We start from the raw sequence: 27,754 nt of genomic DNA on the forward strand, positions 1-27,754 counted from the left end.
GCTCGCAGGGCTTCCTCAAGTGTAACAGAGCCCCCACCTCACCTAAGCCAGACGTGGGGGTGGGGTGCCTCCCTTAAACTTCTCTGTTCAGGGGCATGTGGCTGCCTGCCCCTCAACAGACATTGGGCTCGCTGAGCATTTGCAAACAAGTTGCATTGTCCCTGCCGTGAGGCACTGGGGTGAAAGCGCCTCAGCTCCTGCGGTGAGTGCTGCAGCAGTTTTACCCCACACCTCGGACCAACGTGGCTTGTTTCAACATCGCGGTGTATCGTCAGATCACAGCGCTTGGCTGGTGGTAATTCGTGATGTTGAAAACCTAACACCACCCAGCCCTATTTTGTACAAGCAAAATTAAAAATACTGTATTTTTCACTCTATAGGACGCACTTTTCCCCCTCCAAAAATGAAGGGGAAATATTTGTTTGTCCTATGGAGCGAATGCAGGCTCCTTGGCTTCAGCAATAGCAACGTGAAGCCTCTGAAGCGCAGAGGGAGAACTCCCTCCGCGCTCTGGAGGCTTCGCGTTGCTTTCGCTGAAGCTGGGAGAGTGAGAGGGGTTGGTGCGCACCGACCCCTCTAGCTTTCCAGGCTTCAGGGATAGCTGCCTGAAAACTTCGGAGCGCAGCGCAAGTTCCCACTGCGTTCCAGAGGCTTCAGGTTCCTTTTGCTGAAGCCGGGAGAGCAAGACTCTCCTGGCGTCAGCAGAGAGGGAGAGCTGTGCAGCGCCCCTTCAGCCAAGCGGGAGGAGAAATGGAAGGGGCTCTGTTTCTCCTGCCGCTTCGCTGAAGGGGCACTGAGCAGAGAGGGGGAGAATATTTTTTTCTTGTCCCCCCCCCCTCTAAAACAAGGTGCACCCTATGGTCGGGTGCATCCTATAAAGTGAAAAATGCGGTACCAAGAAGGGAAATTTTAGGCACCTTATTTGGTTTTAAAAACACATAAATCAAAGCAATAAATATAGTTATTTCTACAGCCTACAATGATCGTTGTTCCCCATACAACAGGAGATGAGAACACTTCTCCTGGAAGCTTCTCTTCACCTTGTACAAAGCCAGTCTTGGCATTCAAGATCCATATTCTGCCATCTGTGGATGCCACTGCCAGAAGAGTTTCATCTTGTAAGGCAGGATGATGGAAAACAAATGGAATTGCATATACAGTTGATGTTGTTTCAAATTTCCACAATAAATTACCTTCCGTACTACAGCAGTAAGTAAAGTTGTCATGGGATCCAAAAAATATATCGCTGGAAAAATCTGAAATACATGGTGATGAAAAAATTGGTCCATTGCTGGAAAACTTCCATATCTGCGTGACAATTGAGAAATTAAATAAGTTATTGAAATTTCTATTAGTGTCAGCCACATGTTTTACTGCTGCCACAAATGAGTGTCAGCCTTTGTACCTCCTCACAAATAACTTTACAAATTATACAATTTGAGGTCTAATCCAGCAGACTCACCTTTTTCATTTCACCCACATGCATTCATTAAAATATTCAGTAGCTGCTTCAAGTGAAGCAGCTATCACAGCTCAAGCAGTACACAGAGCTTTCTTATCACCTCATACATATTTGCATATATTCCATATATTCCGCTGCCAAGTCCTCAACTGAAACCTAAAGTGAAGCACCTCCAAGTACATGCATGTGTGAATTAGGGCTTGAAGATAAAGTCACAAGAGTCCAACTAGAAAACTCAAAAGTGATAGATACTCCCAAGAACTGCAGTTGATAGCAAAAGCAGTTCCCCCACCACAAAAATAAAATGAAATCGTAGTAGAGACATCCTCTCACCCCACTAAGCACAATACCCAGAGTGATCTTGAGAGCAAAGTCAAGGAAGAAATGCTGTAGCTATGGATAACTCACACAAACTGGGTAGATGCATGTTCCAGATATGACTAAGGCAAAATTTCTAGATGTCCTAGAACAAGTTGGTCTTGGAACCAAGAACTAGGGACTTGACCTTTGGGTGAGATGGAAGTGTTGAACTGACTAGAAGCAGCAAAGACGGCACTTGCGAACGCAACATGTATGTAAAGAGACTTCTCAAAGTTATAACAGTCCTTGGCTCAAAGAAGTATCAAAATGCACATGTTGAGATAAATTATGCTTATAAATACATATTTAGGTATTAAAAGCGGAACAGTCTTATGGACTAGAAAGATACTGAAATGATAATCCAGTTAGGTTACCACTATCAGCTCTAGTAAACTGGTAGAAAGCATTATCAAGTGTGCAATCCTATACAGATTTACCTGGAAAAAGCCCCACTGAACGCAATGGGACTTGCCTCTGAGTAGACATGTATGTGACTGCACCGTGGGTTTTGAATAATCACGTGGCTTCTACAAAAGTAAGTTCTGTCTCACTAACCTGGAATTTTCCAACTCTAATCGGGAAGATACTGCATACATCAACTTTCAAGAAAAAGCATGGAGCAGTTTCCAGCAAGCGCCCCCAGCTGATCTCATCTTTCCAAGGCTTCCATCCTCAGACAGGAGCCCACTTGAGAAGACCTTTGGAGATGCATATCAGGCAGGCTATAAGCTAGCCTGCATTGTGCTTCCAAGGGCATTCCAATGATCCCCACTGTATCAAGTTCTTCCTGATAGAAATGCTACTGGGCTCCACTGCCTGAAGGAGGAATTTTCTGCTGCAATGGTGGTGATAACCTGCACCAGCTGTGGGCTCTATGGAAGTAACGGGTGGACCACATTTGGCTTGTGGGCCAAAACTTCCCAATCCTTTGTAATGTGATGCACTCTGGTGCAAAAATGACATGAGGGCAATAGCAGACATGCCTGGCCCCTGTGTGAAACAGGATGCTGGACTAGATAGACCTTTTCTCTGCTCCAGTGTAACTCTTCTTACTTGTGAAAAACAGATTTACATAACACAAGCTCCATTGGGCCTGTATGGATGCTAAAAGGTGTGAATTGAGTTAATTCTAATCCACGTTTTGAAAACAAGAAAAGATAATAAAGACAGGTGCTTACCTTTTCTCCAAAGTGGCTAAAGCAATATAAATTTCCATCCACACATCCTACACATACACAGTCCTTGTTGCAATGTGGTGATGAGAAGACAGGTTTTCCGCAAAAGCTCTTCCAGATTGTGTTCCCCGTAATCTGAAAATGCATGCGTGAAATGTATGGTTTTAGTACATCCCATGGCTTCAGCTAATGGGAAAATGAAGCAGCTGGCCAAAGACATAGAAGTATCTGATACTAGGAAAATGGGAGAACATTCTTCCTTTAGCTGCTCCTACAATGAAGATACTTCATTACTTCTAATTCCAATCCATTTGGAATTTGTCACTAACAGTATGAGGTATAAGTAACAAATGCAATAACAAGCGAACTAACACAGCTCTCCGTGTTTCCCTACTTCACAGGCCCCAAGGTACATATTCTGCCATAAAATGGAAGAACGTACAGCTGAAACAAGGCAATGCCATCAATCAAGTTAAGCGATTAGGGATGGTTCTCCTGTACTAGAGATATATGTTGCTGAAGAAACTGGCCATAGTTAAACTTGTCACCACCTTACAAATCACATAGGGAAATGGTTCTGAACTAAGCCAATGGAATTTTTTTAAAAGTAGCTTTTTGATTATCAAAACAGTATGGAGGCTCCTCAGGGTTATTTCTCTCATTTCACTGTCTCCCAAGCTGCTGTTGCATCTACTATTACCTCTCCCCACCCTGAGTTCTTAATTCTCCATTTGTATTATTTCTGGACCATAAAGAGCAATAAAGTTACATACTGGATTTACAGCTAGCAGCAGCCCTCCAAGTGTAGCAATATACAGGTGATGTGGTAACAGATTTAGGTGAGGAGAGGAAAATACAGCTCCAGCTTCACTGTGTAATTTCCAGACACACTCTTTCTTCTGTCAGCATAACAGAAAGACAAATGCAAGTTAATGATTCCATTGCTCAACTAAATGTTAAAGTGCAATACACGGTATCAAAATTCTGCAAATGGGTACAGTGTTAGCATGTGTTCCACTGTGGAAGAATCTTTGTGCTTAATTGGGTTGATACTTATACCCAAAGTTGCAACCAGTTCATTATTACTATTCAGAACAAAAACATGGGGTTCACAGTTCTACCTCATAAACAGCATTAGACACATTCAGCAGCAGTACGCAGATAACTACTAACCGTTCAGCTAAAAAGAGGAGGGGTTGCATGCCATACCGATTCTGTTGAGTGGTAACAATTATGGAAATAGTGGTGTGCTAAGAACTTTAAATGGCTAAGATGTTAGGGTTGTAAGCACCAAATAAGCCGACTACATTTAACTGGGATTTTAAAAAGCCCATAACAGCTGACGGTTTGTAGCTTTCAGTTTCTTACGGAGCTTGAGCTACATTTTACTAACTTGAGTTAAGACTGCAATTCTAAATTACCTAGAAGCTCCACTAAAATCAAAGGGACTTGCTTTGCGCTATATAGATATTAGATATAGGAGGCATTTTCATTATTTCTTATTGGCCAAACATTTATGACTACTTACATAAATATCTAAAGCGTATACATGACGGTCATGAGATCCAATGAAGACTACTCCTGTGGAAGGATCCACAGCTGGAGAACTTTTCACAGCATCCTCAGTTGCAAATGTCCAGTGTGTTTCTCCATCACTCCTTCTGAGGACATATACCAACCCATTATAACATCCTGCAGATAATCACAGCCACAGAAAGCAGATATATTTGGATAGGCACTGAATTATTTAACTGTCCACAAAAATACTGAATTTTTGAAGTCCTCACATGCTTATCGTTCATTCAAATACAGGAAGTCCATTCAAAACACCCGTGGCATTCTTTATAAACTGGTCTCCATTGATGGGCACTGCTTTTCATATGCTGAGAACACTACTAGCCCATGGTACATCCCACATTTATTTATTAGGAAAAAAAGAACTAAATCAGCTACTGAACTATGAAGCGGTCCTACAAAATCACTAGTTGTTCAGTTACTGACTGTAAGTTTTGATTAGAAGAGCAGTGGGTACACTCTTTTGGCCCATGGACCTTATTCACTCTTGGCCAATGATGGGTGTAGCTAAAAGTAGGTATAGCCACACCACCGCCTTGTACACAAATATACAGGACACCTGATCTGTTTGTAATTGCCCCCTCCCCGCTGATCAAATGATCAACCAGCACCATGTCTTTTCTTGTTTTGTTTCTGCCACTGCCAAATTGGCTAAGGCCTTGAGGGAGAAAAGGAACAAAATTGCTTGAGGGAGCAGGTAAGACCTGCAGGCTGAGGCTTAGCCACCCCTCGCTTAGAATGCCAAAGGAAAGAGAAAAGCGATAAATACGTACCAACAACAAGGAAGTTTCCGCACCTAGATATGCAGGCGGACGACTCAATGCGATCTGCAAGCTTTCTCTCCCACTTGACTTTTCCTGAATATAGGTCAATTGCTTGAATCACGTGAGAATGTGATCCAATATACACAAAGGCAGATAATTTTTCGGTGACAACTAGTGGAGATGCATCCACACATTTGCCCAGGTCTGACTTCCATCTGAGATGCAACGTTAACTTTTCAGCCGTTTGCCCAAGATTCTCATGTACAGGAGTGTTTAGTATAGAATCATCTTCTGCCATATTTGCATTGCTGACAATTGTTTTATCCCGCACACTTGGCAAAACTTTGCTCTCTCCTGCTTGCTCTGTATTACTGTGGTTCTTCAAGGGGTCACCCATAGACAACAATCGGTTTCCTCGGGTCACGGCAGTAAATCCAACAATATTTGATTCAACTATTGGGGATCTTTCAAGTTTTAGCTGCACATACTTTTTACTGGGCTCCTCTATGCTGCTTTCACTCAGCTTTCTTTTTACAGCATTGTTACAGCTTAATTTCAGGTTTTCGCTTGGGAAAACTGTTTTTAAGATATGCCTGTAGACCTCTTCGATGGATCTACTGAGAATAATTTCCAGGAGGCCAGGGACAGGCTTGCCTACCATATGTTCAATTTCATCATGGAACTGTAATGATTTTAAGGAATCCCCGCCACTGTGCAAAAACCGTGACTCTTTTAAAATGCTTGTGGATTCATCTGGGAAATTCAGAACAGCCTAGGGGGTGAAAAGAAGAAGCAAAACATGTAATGCACACACTTTTGACTTTGATAATGCTTCTTTGCTTGCCTTGATGGAACGGTGTGGCTGCGTGCATAGAAACCTTTGACTTTTGCACAGCTGGAAGGCAGCATTTTGTACCGATGGTTCTGCCCACTTCTACTCGTTTTGTTTTGTTCAGTACTGGCACATTGCCCCTGAAAGGTTGCCCGTGTAGGAATGGAGTCCCTTTTTTAATTTAATTTTATTTATTTATTTTAATAAAAGTGTTTATATTGCCTTTTATATACTGCAATATTAAGGTGGTCTACAACAATAAAACATAAAACAATACAAAAAGAGTACAAAACAATAAAGTTCTGCCCATTAATTTCAGTATGAGTAACACTGGATACAACCCAAAATCTTGGCTCACTCCAGATTTTTTTCTATAAAACAGGGCAAAACTTGTTGGGATGAAAGGAAAAGGAAGCAATTGTTATTGCCCCCTTTCTCTTACACTGAAATAAGGAGACCCTTTCTCTGTGCTCACTTTATGCCAACAACCTGGGTCTGGGGTCTTGAACTTAGCCAGGGGCATCTGCTGGAACAGAACAATATAATCAAACTGTGTGTACACATCTTAAGAAACACAGGGTAAAAATTATGTTCATCTGTATGCAACTCCAGCTCATAAAAATTATAACCTAAATATATTAGGAAACACTACATAATGGCTATATATATATATATATATATATATATATATATATATATATACACACACACACACACACACACACACACACCTATGCTCCATTTACTCCCAGTTGGCAAGTACTGATATAGTTCTTTTAGTTTAGGAAATGGTTTTCTGAAAGTTTTGGTTTTGATCGATTAGATGGCAGCAAGCCAATCAGTTTGCTACAGTTGTTTACCAACATTTAAGCCTTCCGGGAGGGTCAGTAGGGGAGAGGGATAATTGTTTCCATATACCGTAATTATTGCAAAGCTGTAGTAAAACACCAAATTAATGTAGGGATTTATAGTATATGCTGCACATGTCAAAAAATATTTAGACTATATTCCTCTCCCGCATTCCTAACATGTATGGAAACTCAATTGCTATGATACAGATGTAGCTTAAAACACTACCTTCCATAAATGCTGCAATCTCTCCCACAATTCATTCTCGTTCAGCTTACTGTCACTCCTTCTAGAGTTCAAATGGCTGCCGTAAATCCTGCTCAGCTCAGACGCATCCATTTTGCCTTTGTACAAAAGAAAAGGTTTTTTAAAAAATTATATGAAAGGTAAGGATTTCAACATATTTGCTAAGGCTCAGAGTTTCACTAGGTACAAATAGGCATGCACATCTATTTTACTACAACGCAGACCTCAAGGACGATGTACACATTATGTTACCTACATTAGCAATCATGCTGTGCGTATTTTTAAAACAAAATTTCAGAAGCAATGCAAGGGAAATGAAAGTCACTGGAAGCACAGCATTGTTGGAGGTTTAAGTCTTCCAGTTATGATCTTGGTAAACAAATCCTCAACTCTCACCTCCCAGCGGGACAATAAGCATTAGGAAAAAACCTCACATTAATGCCTATGGGAGTTTCTTTCCTAATGCAATCCATAATAATAATAATAATAATAGTAATAATTTATTTATATTCCACCCTCCCCAGCCAAACCGGGCTCAGAGCGGCTAACAACAGTAAAATGATACAACATTTTAAAATCAGTTCATTATAAAATCAGTTCAAATCAGATTAATGGCAACCATTGGGCTAGAGTTCTATGAGGATTGCCAAAGGCCTGGTGGAACAGCTCTGTCTTGCAGGCCCTGTGGAAAGATGTCAAGTCCCGCAGGACCCTAGTCTCTTGTGACAGAGCGTTCCACCAGATCAGTTCCACGCATGATGGAGGAGGAGTGGGGGGGGGGTGGTGTTGATGGGGAGGCTGCAGGAGATGTGTATGTAGGGGGAGCTTGGGAGGTGTGCAAAGACCACCACCCTTCACAATTCAGGCTAGCTCTATGTGTTTAGTGAAGCTTTACATATCGCTGGTCCTTCAATCTGTGTGGCAAACCAGTTCTGAGTGTCAAAACTGTTTTTTATATGTCTGTTGCTCCAAGAAAAAGGATAATTAAAGCTCTGAGTATGGCTCTGCTTTTGCTGAGATTCTCTAAAGAATTGGACACATTTGGCTTCTACACAACACTTAAATACAACATATACGTATACTGCTTGCAAAGTTACACTGCAATTATATATATATATATATATATTTAAATAATTTTTATTAATTTTCCAATTAAAACAAAACAACAACAACACACAAACATCAACAAATACAAACAAACACACAAATATAATTTCTTAACCTCATTTTCATAAACCTCCTTTCTCGGACTTCCCCATACCTCACCCTTTTTGCATCCTTGTTTTACAATTTTTCAGCAACCCTTTTTACCAATTAAATTTAATCTTATTATCTTTCTCAATTTCACCTTAAATCATCAAACAATTTCAGCTGCAATTCTGCCTCTTCCCTCCCCTTGACATTTTAGCACTCCTCAATTTCGTAACAGTTCTTAAGATATAATTTAAACTTCTTCCAATCTTCTTCCACCGTCTCTTTCTCTTGGTCACGGATTCTGCCAGTCATTTCTGCCAATCCCATAAAGTCAATCACTTTCGTCTGCCATTCTTCCAGTGTGGGTAGTTCTTGTTTCTTCCAATACTTTGCTAGAAGAATTCTTGCTGCTGTAGTGGCGTACATAAAAAAAGTCTTGTCCCTCCTTGATACCAATTGGTCAACCATGCCCAAGAGAAATGCCTCTGGTTTCTTGTGAAAAGTACATTTAAGTACCTTCTTAATTTCATTATAGATCATTTCCCAGAAGACCTTAATCTTTGGGCAGGTCCACCAAAGGTGGAAGAAGGTCCCTTCAGTCTCATTACACTTCCAACATTTGTTATCGGGCAAATGGTAAATCTTCGCAAGCTTGACTGGGGTCATGTACCACCTGTAAATCATTTTCATAACATTTTCTCTTAAGGCATTGCATGCCGTAAATTTAATACCGGTGGTCCATAACTGTTCCCAGTCAGCGAACTTAATGTTTTGACCTATGTCCTGTGCCCATTTAATCATAGCTGATTTAACAGTCTCATCTATTGTATTCCACTTCAGCAACAAATTGTACATTCTTGATAAATTCTTAGTATTGGGCTCTAACAATTCTGTTTCTAGTTTCGATTTCTCCACCTGAAAGCCAATTTTCCTGTCTTGTTTAAATGTCTCCATTATTTGATAGTAATGGAGCCAATCTCGTACCATGGACTTTATTTTCTCAAAACTCTGTAATTTAAATTTGCCACTTTCTTGCTCTAAAATTTCAAAATATTTTGGCCATTTAGATTCCATATTAAGCTTCTTCACCTCCTTAGCCTCCATTGGTGATAACCACCTAGGAGTTTTATTTTCCAACAAATCCTTATATCGAATCCAAACGTTGTATAATGCTTTCCTAACAATATGGTTTTTGAAACCTTTATGAACTTTAACCTTGTCATACCATATATATGCATGCCACCCAAATCTATTGTCAAATCCTTCCAGATCCAAAATATCTGAATTCTCAAGAAGTAGCCAATCTTTCAACCAGCAGAAAGCTGCCGATTCATAGTACAGTCTTAAGTCCGGCAGGGCAAACCCCCCTCTTTCTTTCGCATCAGTTAATATCTTAAATTTTATTCTGGGCTTTTTGCCCTGCCAGACAAATTTGGATATATCTTTCTGCCACTTCTTGAAACAATCTAGTTTATCCACAATCTGTAATGTCTGAAACAAAAATAACATTCTTGGCAATACATTCATTTTGATTACTGCAATTCGGCCTAACAAGGAAAGCTTCAAGTTCGACCATATTTCTAAATCTTTCTTTACCTCTGTCCAACATTTATCATAGGTAAAGATAAAGGTAAAGGTACCCCTGCCCGTACGGGCCAGTCTTGACAGACTCTGGGGTTGTGCGCCCATCTCACTTAAGAGGCCAGGGGCCAGCGCTGTCCGGAGACACTTCCGGGTCACGTGGCCAGCGTGACATCGCTGCTCTGGCCAGAGCCATTTATGAACATTTATGAACATTTATCATAATTGTCTTTAAATAAATTCACATTTTTAGATGTCATATTAATCCCCAAATATTTTACTTTCTTTGCCACCATTAACCCAGTTTCACTTTGAAACCTCTCTCTTTCAACATTTGTTAAGTTTTTTTCCAAAACTTTGGTTTTTTGTTTATTCAACTTAAATCCTGCCACCTGACCAAAAACTTGAATTAGTTCTAAGACTCTTTTTGTACTAGTGTCTGGCTCTTGTAAAGTCAATACTAAGTCATCTGCAAATGCCTTCAATTTATATTGTTTGGCTCCGACCTGAACTCCTTTCACCAGCTGGTCCCCCCTGATCATATTCAACAAGACCTCCAGGACTGATATAAAGAGTAATGGGGATATTGGGCACTCCTGCCGTGTCCCTTTTTCTATAGAAAGTTCATCAGTAACCACATTATTTACAATTAGCTTCGCCTTTTGTTCAGAATATATTGCACCTATACCATTTTCAAACCTTTGACCTACCCCCATCCCATGGAGATTCTTCTTCATGAAATTCCAAGAAATATTATCAAAGGCTTTCTCCGCGTCCACAAAAATTAAAACTGCCTTTGTGTTGATATTTACTGTCAACAGTTCCATAATATCGATTATATTCCTTATATTATCTGATAAATGTCTTCCTGGAAGAAAGCCTGCCTGGTCCTTATGGATCTCCTCCATCAACACCCTCTTCAGTCTTTTTGCTAAAATGTCAGCAAATATTTTGTAATCCACGTTAAGTAATGATATAGGGCGGTAGTTCTTGATCTGATTTTTTTCAGTTTCAGTCTTTGGTATAAGTGTGATGAAAGCTTCTTTCCACGATTCAGGTGCCTTTTTCCCCTCTAATATTTCATTACAAACCTCCTTAAACGGCTGTATTAACCATTCCTTCAATGCTTTATAATATCTGGAGGTTAGTCCATCTGGTCCTGGAGATTTCCCTAGTTGCATGTTTTGAATGGCACCCTCTATTTCTTGATCTGTTATTTTCTCATTTAAAACCAACATACTTTGTTGCGAAATTTTTTGTAATCCATATTTCTTAAGAAAATCTTCTATATCTCCTTCGTTTTCCGGCCCTTGTGCATATAATCTTCTGAAATAGCTCTGAAAGCAATTACTGATCTCATTTGGTTTAACAATATTCTTTCCATCCACTTCCAAGCTTGTGACTGTGTTCAATTTTTGTCTCTTCTTCAGTTGCCATGCTAGAAGTTTCCCACATTTGTCTGCTGATTCAAATGTCCTCTGTCTCATTTGCTTGATTTTCCATTCTATCTCCTGATTCATCAATTCCATATACTGCATCTGGTAAAACTTAATTTCTGTCAGAATCTCATGAGACTTTGGTTTAGACCTCAATTTCTTTTCTCCTTCTTTTATTTTTCCCAGAATCTTATCTTTCTTCTCATTTTGTTTCTTCCTCTTTAAAGAATTCTGTTGTATTAGGAAACCTCGCATCACGGCCTTGCTTGCATCCCAGATCACTCTTTTCTCAACTTCTGTCCTCAGGTTTATCTCAAAATAGTCCTTCAAAGTTTTTTAGGCCTTTTTGTAAATCTCAACATCTCTGAATAGGGTGTCATTCATTCTCCATCTGAAGGAATCAGCTGTTGTTAATTTCATTTCAATCATTACTGCATTATGGTCGGAGCATGTCTTTGGGCAGATTTCCACTTTTTTTTTATCTTTGGAGCCATTCCACTAGTAGTCCATATTTGATCTATTCTTGTCCATGTCATCTGTGCCTCTGAGAAAAATGTTCCCTCTCTCTCAAGAGGGTTTCTTGTTCTCCAAACATCAATCAAGTCCATATTTTCAGTCATTTCAAAGAAAGTCTTAGGTAGTCTCCCATCCTTAGAAACCACCTGTCTTTGTGCTTTGTCCATATTAGTAGAAACTACGCCATTCATATCTCCTAACAAAATCACCTTGTAATCCAAGTAGTCCATTAATGTCTCATGCAATTTCTTATAAAATTCTGCCTTCCCTTCATTTGGTGCATAAATGCCAACTGTCAAAATTTTTTCTCCTTGGACTTGTATCTCAATTGCCAAGATTCTTCCATGTTCATCTTTAAAAATCAATTTTGGGGCCAATTTCTCCTTCACATAGATCACCACTCCTCTTTTCTTAACTTTGTCTGATGAAATAAATTCCTGTCCTAATCTTTTATTTATAAGCAATCTTCTATGTGCCCTTGTCACATGGGTTTCTTGTAAACAAATCAAATCCAATTGTTCTCTTTTCAAAATGTGAAAAACCTCACGCCTTTTTCTGGGAAGGTTCAGTCCATTACAGTTCCAAGTTAAAAATCGCAGAGACATTGTTAATTAGTTACCTCCAACTGCTCCCTGCAGCTGTTCTTCTTCCGTTGGTGATTTAAGTCCAAATGTCAGATTTCCAAGATCTGTTTCAGAGGTCGATTCTAGCACTCCTTTCAGAAGGTCCTCCTCGTTTCTGTCCAGGAATTGTTCTTTATCTTGCAGCGTTCTTATTTTAACTTTCTTTCCTTTGAAGTTAAAAGACAAACCTTGTGGAAATTCCCACCTAAAAGGTATATTGTTCTTCTTCAGCAGGTCAACCAGGTTCTTGTAGTAGGTTCTTACCTCCAGAATGTATTTTGGGATGTCCTTGTAAATTTGCACAAAGGCATTTCCAATCTGAAGAGTTCTCTGGTAATGCAAGTTTAGTATTTTATCTCTTTCCTCTTTAGATCTCAAAGTTATCAGACAGTCCCTTGGAATCTTCCTGCCTTGCCTTCTGCCCAATCTGAAGGCAGTTGTTATCTTAAATTCTTCTTCCTCTGAGTTTACCTGCCAAAATTCTGAAAGTTCTTTTGTAAGAAAGTCCACTAGGTTGTCCCCCTCACTTTCGGGGACAAGTCTTAATCTTAAATTCTTCTCCTTCCTCTGCATCTCCCACAAAGACAAGGCCGCCTCATGTTGGTCAAGCTTCTTGCAAACTGGTATTGTTACACTGCAATTATAGGACAGACTCCCCAAGGAGACTTGACAAGTGAGATTTCTATGTAATCGTTGCTGTCATGTTTAGACCTTTTTGTGTGTGTTTTTTCCAGACTTTTAAAACTTGGTATGCGTGGATGTTTGCACTGCATCGGTCCTGCATGCTTTTTTAAATAATATACTTTCAATTTGAGCTGATTTTTTAAATGGAAGAGTGCTTAATATAAATTATTAAGGACATTTATTTAAACATAATTTATCTTACCATGTGATGTGAATGGTAAAGTGTCAATTAGCAACACCTCATCTGGGACTGCATGGCTAGGAAGACATTCCTGGAGTTTCTTTAAAATGTCTCTTTTTTTAAAATTGCCTTTGGGCACAACAAACAGAATTAATTTTTCCAGTTGATACCATATCACAGCACATGTTTCTGCTTGACAGCAGCCTTCCGCAATCTGAAAAATAAAGTGATTACTCTGGCTTAATCTAGCAACAATTACAGAAAACTACAACAACAAGCAACATATAATGGAAGTAAATCAGATGCCTCTATTTTCCTCAACTCTTTCTTCATTTTATAATTCAAATCTAATTTAGTGACCATAAAAATTATTGCACTGAAGAACTAGCAGAATATGTAATTTGAAAAGCTTGGTGGATGTTATTGCACTGCTGGACCTAGACAATGAGAGATGCATAAGCACTTTTTATTGAACTTCTATTTGTGTAGGAGTCTATAAATATTCCACTTACACAGAATGCTTGAAAGGTAACTATTTGTCAGCTACAGAGAAAGGCAGGGGAGGTGGGGAGAAAACGCTGGCAATGAATACAAATATTTTAATCATGAGATAGTCATATCATAAATTCCTATCACATGATGTGAATGGAAAGTCAATAAATACTGTTGGCTTTGAGTATTGTTTGATTTTTCCAGTATGACTGAAATAACTACCTTCCGGGGGTGGGTGGGAGTCTAGGCCACTATTAACCAGAGAGAATAATTTTAGAGCTTCCAAATGCATCTTCTATTGGGAGTTTTCTGTAGAACAATATTCTACACCGTGAAAAGAAGGTATTGAATCAATAGCAATCAAATAAGAGTTACTGAATACTCAATACTATTTCAGAAAAGTACAAATACGGATGTACAAAAAAATAGAGAGGGATGAGTAGAGAAGACAACGACAACAGCCTTCCCACTAGTAACACAAGAAGCACAGGGCTCAAGCAGAAAGTTTTCAGTGGGTACAAGGCCATGTACCACCTTCTGAAAGCAGACTGCTTGCTCCTCTTCAATGCCATGGCTATCAGAGGGTTTGTGCCTGTATGTTACTCTCTGTTACCAACATTCAAAGGCAGAATAAAGGTATTATGCATGTGCAGCCCTCATTCCCCGCCAGAGTTGGTATGGGAATGGGGTCTAGATTTTTAAAGGCAGGATTTTCTTGCATATCTTGGGGAACCCTTTTGTCTAGAGAGAACCCTTTCAATCAAGTCTCTTGCCCCATTTTGCTGTCCAGTGTATCCACATGAATTACGAATTGGGGAAAGACCACCAAAAGGAACTAATCCCCAGGAAATATGTCACGATTCCATCTTGTACAACAATCTTGCTGCTCCAGTTGCCTATTTCAGACAGCCTTCAAGGGTAGCCCTATGTAGAGTTCATTGCAGTACTCCAGACTTGAGATCAACAGGACAAAGATCATGACCAGGCTCTCTCAGTCTACCTAAGAACTTTGATAGTTATTTATTACATTACCTGCTGTACATATTCAATACTGAGGCGCTTGCCATGACGTTTAATTTGATTGTCCTTCCGCCCCAAGAATAACATTTCGGTATTCTTTACTCTTACGAAGTCTCCAGTTGCTCTCATTGTGCCCTTAGGTAGTGTTACTTCATCATCAAGAAAGCAGACACGTTCCTCACCTCCTGTTCAAAAAAAGATCATGCAGACCAAAGTGGTCCACAAGCAGACATCAAGAGCCAGAAAGATGGCTAAAGAGCAGGTAACAAAGAAAAAGAAGAAAAAAAGCAACAGATATGCCATACAGCTGGGGGAAGGCACAGTTTTTTAAAAAATCAAATACTAAAAATCTGAAACATTTACACTAGGTGGCTAGAATGGAAACAAAAGCAACATCCTGCCTGATTATTTAACATTTGCCTGATGCTGTCTTTAAAAAGTTGTCTTAGGATAATGACAACCAAAAATACCACATTTTAATTTGGATGTTCCAGTATGTTATGCCCAGCTAACAAGAACAGGAGACAAAAAACTATTTTTAAAACAAATGCCGATCTGCTTCCAAGCACCACTATCTACGTTATTCAAAGGCTTCAAGTCACCAGTAAATAAAATCACAGGGTTGTTCCCAGAAGTTCTAAACACAGTTAATAATAAAATAAAAGCCCTGCTGTATCAGAGGAAAAGTCCACCTATTCCAGCATCTTGTTTATAGTGCTGGTCAACAGAATGCCTCCAGGAAGTCAGAAACCTTTTTACAGGAGAGTGCTGTTTATGGCTTCCCATAGGCAACTGGTTTTATTTGCCATGGTGAGAATAGAATGCTGGTCTAGATGTACCTCTGGTTTGATCCAGCAGCGTACAGTGCATGATGGGAACAGCCTGCTCACTCTTCTCCAGCATACTGTCTTTGAATATGGGGGTTCAAAGTAGCTATCATGACCAGCAACTGTTGATACATTTGTCTAATCCTTTTAAAGGACCATTTAAGCCCATGGCTTTCACCACATCTTCAGGTAGTGAACTCTAGAATTAAAAATTATAGATAGAAAATCACCTATGAACACTTGACCTTCACCTTCTTCAACGGCAGAACCATTAGCATCTTTGACTTCAACTATTGTTCCAGACAGTGGGGTTCCCAGTGGTACAAGGGAATCAAATCTAAAACCAAGGAGAAAAAAAGAGGAAAGTAATGTAGGAGTAGGAGACAGGGAGAGAAGTTCTAAAATATAACATCGAAAGTGAAGAATCCAGGAGTACTCCCAAACTAAGTACTTGGCCCTCTTGGAGGAATGCAACTCTGTCCCGGACCACCAGTCAGAGTTGCATATTTCCCAACCCGCAACACTTATCTGGTTCAATTTTCAACTTATTCATTGTCATGTACCCCAATCTAGCCCCCAGACATCTGTTCAGATTTCCCACTGCCTCCCTGGGATTAGGTAGAAAAGTGTTGCAAAACTATGTCTCATCTGCATGTTGATGACATCTCAGCTCAAACATCATGTAGATGTTAGAAAGCATCTCTGGAAAAAGAAATACGCCAACAACCATTTCTGACAGATGCTTCAGCTCATGCGAATTATTTCTTAAGATTAAAAATGCAACACAAGTACTATTCAAAACGTGACTACTTCTTTAAGGTCATTTTATCCAAATGTTAAGGGCCTGCCTTTGAAATTCTCTCTCATATCAAACACCCACAGAAATCCACTAAGATCATTCCATCTACAGAGGATTTGTACTACTAAGCTTTTTATCATTTATTCATCAACCAAAGTGTGCATGCAGGCAGCAAAACAGAATGACATTTCCTACCGGTGATCAGAACTAAAAACCTCCTCGGGAACCTTGTAGCATGTGGCCCAGCAGGAAACTTCTGTAATACCATAGATATTAAACACGTGTGTTTTGTTTCCCCGTCCTCTCCAGCTTCTTAGCACATTCAGTCCAGGAAATGCTTCTCCACCGAGAGCTAAGATTCGCAATGATGTATCAGCAGACAACACTGTTGATTTAATGCGCTGAACTCCAAATCTGCGCAGAAGTGTGGGTGTAGCCTATGCATTATAGAAAATAAGTTTCCAGATAAGTATCTGCCATCCACCAAAATCTATTTCTGTTACTTGTACTACCATATACAGCAGAAACAAGCAACTAGAAGCCCTGTGGACAGAATTTAGATTGCAGCAGACTTAGGGCCCCTCTAAGTGAGAATGTCAGCACTGTAACTTTCTATGTACTTTGCGCTGCTTGGAAACTATTTATGTTGGATGAAAAGAGAAATCAGCAGGATCAGTTGTGTGGCTGCTGAGAACCCATTACTGGTTCTGCTAGTTAAGGACTATGGTCATATAGACTAGGTTCTCAAGATTTGGACACCTGGACACTGTCTCATGATGCTCACAATGAGTGATAGGGCTTTAATTCACTGCTGGAAGACAAGCCATGGCCAAGTGGCCTCTTTTCTCTCTGAGACAACCCTACGCAGAAACTCTGCAAACTACAATTACTCAGTGACTATTCTATGAGTCAATGTCCAAATTTTAAGAAGCTGTAAACGAAGGTTGCATATATCCCAAGTACACATATAGCTCAAATCCAAAATATTTACTTGGAAGCAATATGCTGATTATTTTTATTATTTTTATTTTTTACTCATTTAATAAAAGCAGGTCAACTGAGTCTAAAGCTCATGTGGAACACTGACAGAAGCTACACTTGGAAAAACAAACACAGCACATTCCACCCACCCACCCCCCATCCTTTTCCTAATGATCCTTAACATGCCAGTCTCATTTTTCACAGTTACTGCTCATTTTCATTGAGAGATTTAAAAATGCACAAAAGACAAAATGACTGTACTGATTGATCATCATTGTATTCCAGTGTTGTGCAGAAGCAGCATTCAGAGCAAACAGTTAGCACTTCTCGTATCTTACCTGTAATACAGACACTTTGTGGTGCTGAAAAAGAGCCTCAGACAAGTCCTGTGGCATCATTTTAATCAGGTTAGGAACTATAAGCAGGGAAGCCCCACTTGCCAGAGCAATGAACAGCTCAATTACAGATGGATCAAATGTCAGGGGAGAGGCCATAAACACTGTATCATCTGGTGTAATCTTAAATACATCTCTAAAGAAAAAAGACACACAAATACCTCTTCAACTATCGCATGCATTTTGGAATCCAAAACTAGCAATTTCACAGATAGACCCCCCACATATCTAACAATGGAGATGTACAGAATCATGCAGGCATCGAACAGGCCAGTGACACCCCCTCCCACCAGTATAAGAGGGCATGACAAGTTGAAAATGCTTGACTGCCCCCTACCCACTTTCATTTCCTCCACCTGGACTATTCAATTATTCTGTGGGTCCAGTTTTCTCTCTCCCTTAGGTCTTCTTGTTCTCGAGCTCTGACAGGATATATCTTTGTTTAAAATCTGTCAAGCTTTAATAATTATTTTCTATAACCTAGAATGTTTCCTAGACTTCTTTTAAAAATAAAACTCAACATGAAACTGGAAGGTTTGCAATTGATTTTACTTTAATTGCAGGGAAATCCCAAAGCACAATAAAATGTTGTAAAATTAAACAAACCCAGCACAGAATGAGGTTAATTTTAAAGGGACATGGTGGGTGACTGTAGTCAAATTCTTCCTGTCCCACCAATAGCTTGTCTCCTTGTAGTTACTCCCCCCCCCAGCTTTTCCCCCTTAGTCATAGTCGCATCTGGTATCAGAGCACTCATTTGGGGAAAAGTGTCTGGGGAGAGGGGCTGTGGGCAGGTAAAGCAAATCTGTGGCCATGGGGAGTGTTCTGTACTCCTCACCCAGCAAACCCTCAGCTCAGCCAACTTTCTATGTGATTGTGGCAGATCCTGAAATGCTGCTATCACAAAAGGCAGGGCGCAATTGACTGTTGTAGGGTACAATCCAGCCAAAGCCGAGCGCTTTCAAATTCCATGTATTTGAATGGGAGAAAAATAAATGAAACCTAAAAGCACCTAACATTGCTGGATTACATCCAAAATGTTCTTAATGGTCCAAAATAAAAACCAGGTCAAGCAGATAAGGAAGAAAAATAATGAGTAACATGTTAGGAAATAAACTGAAATGAAGAAAAGAATACAAAAACTAAAGTGTTTCTTCAAGGCTGCCTGTGCTTTTTGCTTTTTTTTAAAGAACTCAAAATGGCTTAATTCACCCATAAGAAACATATGGTTTATTATTTGTGTTATGAAAGCAGGGCATCCAAGAAATCAACTGGAATTATAACAAAGCTCTTGAAAAACAGAAATTCTGCTGGTGATGGGAAAGATAAAAGTTTTAAAGACAATTAGAAACATCTTTAAAAGATAGGTTGTGATTAATATGAAAGCAACATGCCAAGATTATCTATCTTCAAAAACAACAATAGATATTTACTCCTTACTCTGCAAATTGCAGATGCAGTTAAATAACTAGCTAAAATACCATATACCAAAAAAATTCCCAGTTTTCCAGGGGATGTTTCACCCATCCATCACTTGGTTTGGTTTGGGTTTTTTACACTCGATTACTGCCAACTAACTTCTTTCAAAAGCACAGCATTAGAGGTGATGGAATTCTGCTTGTAGTATTAAATCTTGGTGGGATAAAGTGATGAATATTGTGTGAACCAGCCCCAAGAGACACCAGTCTAGGAAGTATCTGCACTGATTGGGTGATACACCTGTATTATTTGGGATCTTCAGTTGTCCCTTCCCCCCAACACACCTGCTGATTAAGGAAGTAAAAAACAAGCCCACAAAAAGAAGAACAAGGAATCTTCCTAATAATTTCTGCACAATTCATTTTTTTTAAAAAGAGGTCCATATTCCTGTGGGAGCTCATATTTCATTTATTACCAATTTCTCTAACAGCCTTGTCAAGCTGAAGGGGACTGGGAAATCAACCAACAGCAGACACAGGGTTCTCCTGGGAAAATCTGTACTCAAATGAGACATCAGATCTGAAACTCAACATTTGTTGCAAGGCGTATGAAGTTGCAGTACAGTAGTTTTACTCTTGCAATGTTCAAGCATACCATGCCATCACAAATAAATCAATGGCTGAGGTTTGCACATAACACTTAACTATGGTTTAGTGCTATGTAGATGACTTTCCATGAGTCTGATCAAATCATCAGGCTCATCCACTCCCACCTTCCCCTGTGCAATGAGGAGGTGGTCTACAGTATTTTGTTTCACTTTTAAAGAATTTGGCATAACATTACATATGAACCAAGGATTTTGACTTAAACTCTAATGGTTACTGAAAAAAGCCCATTTCATTATCCATGGTTTGAAGTTTACTTGCTTAACAATTACCGTATTTTTCGCCCCATACGACGCACCGGCCCATAGGACGCACCAAGTTTTTTGGGGGGAAATAAAGGAAAAAAATTTTATTTCCCCCCAGGCACTTGTGGGGCCGGCAGCGGGGAGAAGCGCTCTTCTCCCCGCCGCCCGCCTTCAGACCAGGTCCGGGGACAGCGGGAAGACGCGCTGCGCCTCCCAGCTGTCCCGGAGCTTGCGGGGCTGGCAGCGGGGAGAAGCGCTCTTCTCCCTGCCGCCCACCTGCAGACCAGGTCCGGGGACAGCGGGAAGACGCGCTGAGCCTCCCAGCTGCCCCGGAGCTTGCGTTTTTTTTTGGGGGGGGGAAATGAATAAAAAAAATTTATTCCCCCCCAGCCGCGGCTGCCGCCCCAAGCCTCGCGCACACCTGCCCGAAGCACGGGGCACCCTCCGGAGGGCTCCCCGTGCTTTGGGCGGCAGGCTGCCGCCCCAAGCCTCGCGCGCTCGGCAGTACCTCCCGCCGGGCGCGCAAGGCTTGTGGACACTCGCCGGGGCTGCAGGCTGCTGCCCGCAAGCCTTGTGAGCCCGCGGGAACTCCCACCGAGCTTGCAAGGCTTGCGGATAGCTTCCTGAAGCCTGGAGAGCGAGAGGGGTTGGTGCGCACCGATGCCTCTCGCTCTCCAGGCTTCAGCGTAAGCCTGCATTCGCCCCATAGGACGCACACACATTTCCCCTTCATTTTTGGAGGGGAAAAGGTGCGTCCTATGGGGCGAAAAATACGGTAACTACTGCTTGTTTTAAACCAAGTCCCTGGTTAATACTTGCTAAGCAGAGATTCTTTGATAGCAAAATTAAGTTCTCTGTGAGAGAGGGGTGATGGTAGAGTGAGTCCAGCAGGTAATCAGAATTCATGGAGGGTTTTCCACATAAACTGCGATTTAGCCTAAGTGCGGTTTAGTCTAAGTGTTTGTACAGATGTACATTTTGACATCTGTCACTTATACTGTAATCCCATAGCCAATTCCCTGACAGTAAGACCCACTGAACTCAGTGGCACTTTCTATTCTGTAATATATAGCATATATAGGTATACTGTTTGTCCAAAATATGCCAAACTTTCACCACCCTGACAATGTTAAATATTAATTACAAGCATGCTATCAGAGCACACACAAACTACCACCAAACTCATTTAAAAAACAACCTAGAGTTAAATGAAGTCAGGCAAAAAACATGGTGTTATTCTGAATTTTTAATATTTACAACAAGCAAAATTTGGTGACAGCTATGGCAGAAAGTCATCAGGTATGCTGACTTTGATCCCGTGAAAAAGAAGACAGGCTATAAATGAAAGCAAATAAATAAATAACCTGGCCTTTAGCTAGTCACCTTTATTTTTAAAAGTCTATGGAAGTTTTTTTTGGGAAAAAGCACTTACCGAAGATGAAGAATATTTGGCAGTATACATTTATGAGGTACCCTGACAATTTTAGGGATCCCTGTTGTTCCAGATGTATGTAAAATATATGCTATGGAGCATTGCTGTCTGACATCCAGCAGGTCTTTGAATGGTTTTGTCTTAAGCTGGTCCAAGGCTCGTGTCTCTAAGCCACTTGGCATGACGTAACTTTCATTGTTATTGTTTAAATGTTCAATATTACTGCCCTTCCTCTGGAAAAGGATCAAACCAACTTTTGGTATTTCAAAGGAATTATGGCAGAACAAATGCCCATGTGCTACTGTGAATTTCTGAAAGAGAGAAAGAATGGTTTCAATTGAATAATACTTGTGTGCAAATACTGTTGTTCTTTTCTCTACAGTGTACAGTACTCCTATGAGAAATAAAAACCTTTCTAAAGTAATAAGAAAATTGGGATACCTAATTTGACTTGAAAGGCATGAGACATTTTAACCCTAAGGGTGCACCCTAAGAACTACTCCACAACAAGTAGACAAACCAGGAGTTTGCTACAGCCCAGTGAGTTCAATGGAATTTACTTCCAGGTATACTAATTTAATAAGGTTTTGAATTTTGTTGATTCTTTCCATCGTGAACAGGCAAGTTTTCATTTTCTAAACAGATGTACAAATTAATGTGTATGTATTATGCCAGGTTTACATATAAAAATGAAGGTGACTGGGTTTTAAAACTAAGCAAATAAGCATTCAACTGCAATAAGAACCTAAACACCTTGCAGGATCAGACCAAAGACCCAATTAGGCCAGAATTCTGTTTTCACAGTGTCCAACCAGGTGCCTATGGGAAGCCCATGAGAAGGAACTGAGCCTAACTGTAGTCTTCCCACTTGTACAAAGAGTTCTCCCAGAAACTGGTGTAAAGAGGCATGCTGCCGACAACACAAGGTATACTAAGACTAGTAGTCACTGATAGTCTTATTCTGTTTGCAAGTCATCCAAGTTGATGCCATCACTATCCCAAAGATTTTTTACTTAGGAGTACATCCCACTGAACTCAGCAGGGTGATTTCTAATAAAACAAGCAAGATTAAGCTGTATGTTTGATAAATGAAAGGTGAGGTGTAATTCAAAATCTCATTTTAATATCCCAATTAAAATATGTTGAAAGCTTTTGCACTTACATCAACTCTGTCTTTCTCCACAAGGACATATTGGAAGTTACACTTTTTCATGAAATATGCAGACAAGTTTGGAGGGGCATCTGGATCAATAGGGGAATAGGCAGCTGGCACTTGGAGAATTCTAGCAAAACAAAATACTTAATTTAGCAAGCGTTCTAAATTCTAGCAAACACTCTAGCAAAAATTCTCAGCAACCCAAACAGAAAAATCTACATATTCACAGGTTTACATTAAAAGTAGTCTTTTTGCTAGATGTTATGGCATTCGGAGTTTACTAACGTAATGAAACAATTATTTTTAGGGCCAACTACATGTGATGCCAAATGCATTACTGCTAATTACATCAGATGTATTTGTTTAAAAAATTGCACAAACACATCATTTTTATCTGGATAGCATGGCGAGCCAAAGTTTTGCCCTTGCTTCCATAACTGATCTCTCCCCCATGCTGCAATTAGCAAAAAAAAAAGAAAAGAAAAGAAAAGAAAAGAAAAGAAAGAAAAAAAAGGGAGGGGGTCTCCCAATGACACCAAAACAAAACTTCCCCTCACCATGTATCATGGGCCAAATAAAAATCCCCTCCTGCACTATTAAATAACCAAGAAGCTCTGACATAATTAGTAGCTCCTCCAAGCATTTATTCATGTCTAGTTTGACCTTCAGGAACTGCTCCATGTGTTAGATTTCCCCCTGAACAGACATAACCTTTGTGAATAGGGTGTGCACATCTTTGCATAGGAAGTACGTAATATGACACAGGCTTTAGTTTATTGTACAGGCAATGACCGACTGACGTGTGCCCAATCGGCGTGTGATTGCACACAGCGCTGAACACAGAAGTTACCCTAAAATTGTCAGCATCGCCCTTGAGCCAGTGTACCAACTGGACTCATGCACTTCAACCCCGACTGGGCTAGGCGAGCTGGGTAGCACTGCCAGAGACCACCTTTCTCACAGGGACAGGTCACAGTGCTGTGGACTCACAGCTTAGAGCTGAGAGCACCGGATTCACTTTCTCAATAATACAGTCGTTGCGCAGCAGCGTTTTGCAGAGTCTTGCAGAGTATAAACCACTCGGAGAGCAGCTCTGTAGAGTATCCTCCTTTTATTCTATAACTACAGCTATAATACAAAACTATATACAGAGCTAAATATTCTGAGCATACATCAATGCTACTCTGAGTGCCTGCAGCTGCTCTTAGCAGCAACCTTATCTCTAAACACGATCTCTAGCACTCACTCTCTCTCCGACACACTGACTGACTCTCTCTCACACACACACAGATGTGGTGCTGGGCAGAATAAGTAGATAGCAGGACACGCCTCCTCCTCTCTGGAGAGTCAGCAGAGACCTCAGGAGATTCTTGGATATGGGAGGGGTGAAATCTCCTCAAAAATATCACTAAAAGGGCGGAACAGGAGTGGGGTAGAATGCTTTGCGTGGGTTCTGCCAACATGTGGGGGCCCCGAACAGAACCCTTGCCCCAAAGGAGTAGGGATATCTACTTGGAAATTTCCACAGATCTTTTCTGTCAGGCAAAGTGAAAATGAATGACATACATCATAAATGACAAATGTCAGATTTTCTAAGATTTTTGCATTTGACCTAAAGGCAGAAAGCCGTTATCAATAAATAACTCAATGGGTGCATGCATTTGGAGGAGAAAATGTGGAGGAGACTCATAAATGCCAAACATTATAATTCTATTTTCATTTGTTGTGAGATTAGCATGCGAACTGCATGAATCGCTTACCTAGTAACAAGACATCAACTAGGTATATTATTTCAGCCATCTCTTATATACCCATGTTTCAAAATAGAATTTCCCAAAAACTCTACTCAATGATTAATTTTTTAAAAAGCTAGCGTCAACTGCTGACAAGTGAAAAACGAACTAGCTAGACTACTCCAGATATGTTACATCATCCTAGCATCTTAGTTTAACATTCCATGCTTCAAATCCAGAAGTGAACATTACTACCTGCCAATCAAGACTGATATCAATGTCAACTGATATCTGGTGGGAAGAGGAGAGTGTGGGCTGGATTAAATTTATTTTCCCTCCATCTCTAAGCAAGTGTTATGAGCTGTACTTTTGGTTCCAAAGACAGTGAGGGGAACTGCGCATTTAACCCCAAAAGCTGGATTAAGCCTGGAACTGTACATACAAAACCAGTGTATGTGCAATAAACTGTAGCACACACACCAACCTGACAAGGGATGTGCATGTCACTATCTGCTTACACACCCATCCACCCCGCCCTAGATGCATTGGAGCAAACTGCAACTTTTTCTTTCACTTGAAAAAATTGAGAACATGTTACTTAAGACAATTCTCCAAAGAAATTCATACCTAAAGGTACTACTGTCCTGATTTACATAAAAAGTTGTTTGTACCCAACTAAGTCATACTCTGAGTTACCCACTGAAACCAACAGATTTAAGTTAGCCATGACTTAAATCCATTGGTTTAAATGGATCGACTCTGAGCATCACTTAATCCAATACAACTGATTATCTACAACTGCTTCAATTTCACACTTTTATAAATGATTACACATGGATACCAATAATACTCAGGCTCTAATCTTGTGTTTTGTGGGCAGCTTCACCCATATGATTCAGCAAGCTAATATTGAAACAGAGAAATTTCATATGTTGTAGGGGAGGTAACTGTTCATAACGGGGGGTGGGGTACAGAATTCTAGGCCTTGGGTGCATCCTTTTGGATCCTGTCCCACCAAATTAATAGCAGTTTTAGGTGAGCAAAGCTACCTGAATTAACAAAAGCCCAGTATTTTTAAAGACAAATGGGTTTGGTTCATCAGTGTGCTCATCACTCCATCTAGTGGCTTAAGTTACTGAACAAAACAAATCTTAAACTGGTGTGGAGATTTGGTTCAAGTGAAATCCTGTAAGCACTTTTCTAAGATTCAATGGGACATTCTTCTGAGTAAGCATTTATAGGATTTCTAGAGGGGCAACTGTGTTAATCTCTTGATGAAAAAAAAGGAAGTGTCATATAGCACCTTAAAGACTAACAAATTAAAAGTGAAGCGTACAAGATTTTATCCTGGGCACCAGGTCACTGCACGTTCACCTTTAAACCATAGTTTATCCTGTGCACCAGCCCACTTTAATGCAAACAGACAATTGTTTTAAAAACGAAGCTAGCTTAATGCGGTGACTGTAACATATTCTATATACAGTATAGCATATATAACATTTTGTATTCATGCTATACTTATATATTAACAATGTATAGAAATAATACCCTATAATCCAAGAAGGCAGATTTATTCCTGGGTAGCAGTAGAGGCCTATTTCAAATCGTTCGGTGAAATTACAATGTTTCTTCAGGAAATCAGTAAGTTCTGTGGCTAGGTTAATAACCGTTTTGTAAGTGTAGATAACTGGAACCTTATTGATGCATTCATCAAAGCATACTGCTCTTCTCTCAGGATATAAACTGGCTGCAGTCTGAACAATCTCGTGAAGAGTCATTGCCAATATTTATACTGCATACCTGTAAAATAGGAAATAATAATTAAATATTTTTAATAAAAAAACCCTTATAAAACACAGCATACTCTTAATATAAATTTGAAAGAATGTGGAGGCATGTCTGTTTAACAAAATATACATAATACCCATTTATCAATTCTGATGATTATCCCAATTCCACTTCCAACATTTTTTGCCATTCTAAAAGAACAGTTGAGATGCTTTAAATATGATCTATTCTTCCAAGTAAGGAGAAAACATGAAAGCTATATTGCAATTTTAAAAGAGAGAAACAAGCATTTTCACAAATGCATATACAAATATTTATCTAGGGTATTTAAATATCTAGGGTATTTAAATTAAAATATCTAGGGTATTTAAATTAATCTAGGGTATTTAAATTAAAATATCTAGGGTATTTTAAATGAAACCCTAAACTAATAGTCTTCAACCTATTCCAACCTGGGACACATTTTTAATCCAAGGAAGGGATACCCATGTAAATTAACAACTAATTCAGTCAAGGAGGTGCTGTGGGTAAAAGGCCCAACGCTCCATGTGTGGCTGCCAGAAGTTTCACCTGCTGCAAAATGCTTTCACCTGGATACTTGTTTGGAGACAGCTGGCCCAGTCCTATTACGTTAGTGGTAGGGAAAGTTTTTCAGGCCAACGATGCGTTTCCTCCTGATAAATTCTTCAAAGGGGTGTCTGTACACGGCAGCAGTGGGCATGGCCGTCTCACAGGTTTTACAATACTGTAGTGTCTTCCTAAGAAACTGCAGCTGTCGAAAAGAACAGGAAAACATGTAACCACCAGCAGCTGTACATCAAATAATAGTCACAAGTTTGTTTGGTCGTTTAAAACAGAGAAACAAAACATGGGAAATAGCTCAGTAGTAGCATGAGACTCTTACTCTTAAGGGTTATGGGTTCGAATCCCGCGTTGCAGAGGGTTGGTTTAGATGACCCCTGTGGTCCCTTCCAACTCCGCCATTCTATGATTATAAAGCACATCCACTCTCTTGTCAAGAAGGGAGAGAGGGGAGCTGCGCAACTTCGACCTACAGGAGGCTCCCTCTCCCTATGACTCACGGCGAAACAGCAGCGTTCAGAAAACGAAAGAGCCGCCTTCACTACCACCGGCTTAATACAAGATGGCAGCCGCAGAGTGAACGCTAAGCCGTCGGGGAACCGTTTATTATGCGGCCTGTAACACGGCTTGGCCGGCCCTCGATTTGCTCTTTCGTTCCTATGGCAACTGCGCGCGCACCCGCCTGCTCCTTCCTCTTTCCCGCCCCGCCCCCGCAAGCCATTGTAATCGCTCTGTCGCCGAA

The 27,754-nt window shown here is 40.2% G+C and overlaps 1 protein-coding gene across 8 annotated transcripts; it reads right to left on the minus strand.

Moving 5' to 3' along the window:
* Window positions 1-900: 900 nt before the first annotated feature.
* AASDH (aminoadipate-semialdehyde dehydrogenase) lies at window positions 901-27,754 on the minus strand. 8 transcript variants are annotated; one of them, XM_079989997.1, is made up of 16 exons: window positions 27,695-27,754; window positions 27,021-27,202; window positions 26,191-26,442; window positions 22,916-23,036; window positions 21,754-22,064; window positions 17,936-18,128; window positions 16,812-17,053; window positions 16,048-16,154; window positions 15,003-15,175; window positions 13,500-13,692; window positions 7,246-7,361; window positions 5,346-6,108; window positions 4,526-4,689; window positions 3,771-3,896; window positions 3,001-3,132; window positions 901-1,308 (listed from the first exon to the last, which is right to left on the minus strand). In XM_079989997.1, the coding sequence occupies exons 3-16, from the start codon at window positions 26,418-26,420 to the stop codon at window positions 919-921; spliced, it is 3,261 nt and encodes a 1,086-aa protein (XP_079846123.1). In that variant the 5' UTR covers window positions 26,421-26,442; window positions 27,021-27,202; window positions 27,695-27,754; the 3' UTR covers window positions 901-918. The 8 variants fall into 8 exon arrangements, 7 of the variants coding, with proteins under 7 accessions (XP_079846123.1, XP_079846120.1, XP_079846122.1 ...); XM_079989994.1 differs by lacking the exon at window positions 27,695-27,754 and adding an exon at window positions 27,335-27,679; XM_079989996.1 differs by lacking the exon at window positions 27,695-27,754 and adding an exon at window positions 27,335-27,679 and having other exon boundaries at window positions 27,001-27,202.

The sequence above is a fragment of the Podarcis cretensis genome (assembly GCF_951804945.1).
Source record: "Podarcis cretensis genome assembly, chromosome: 9".
NCBI lineage: Eukaryota > Metazoa > Chordata > Lepidosauria > Squamata > Lacertidae > Podarcis > Podarcis cretensis.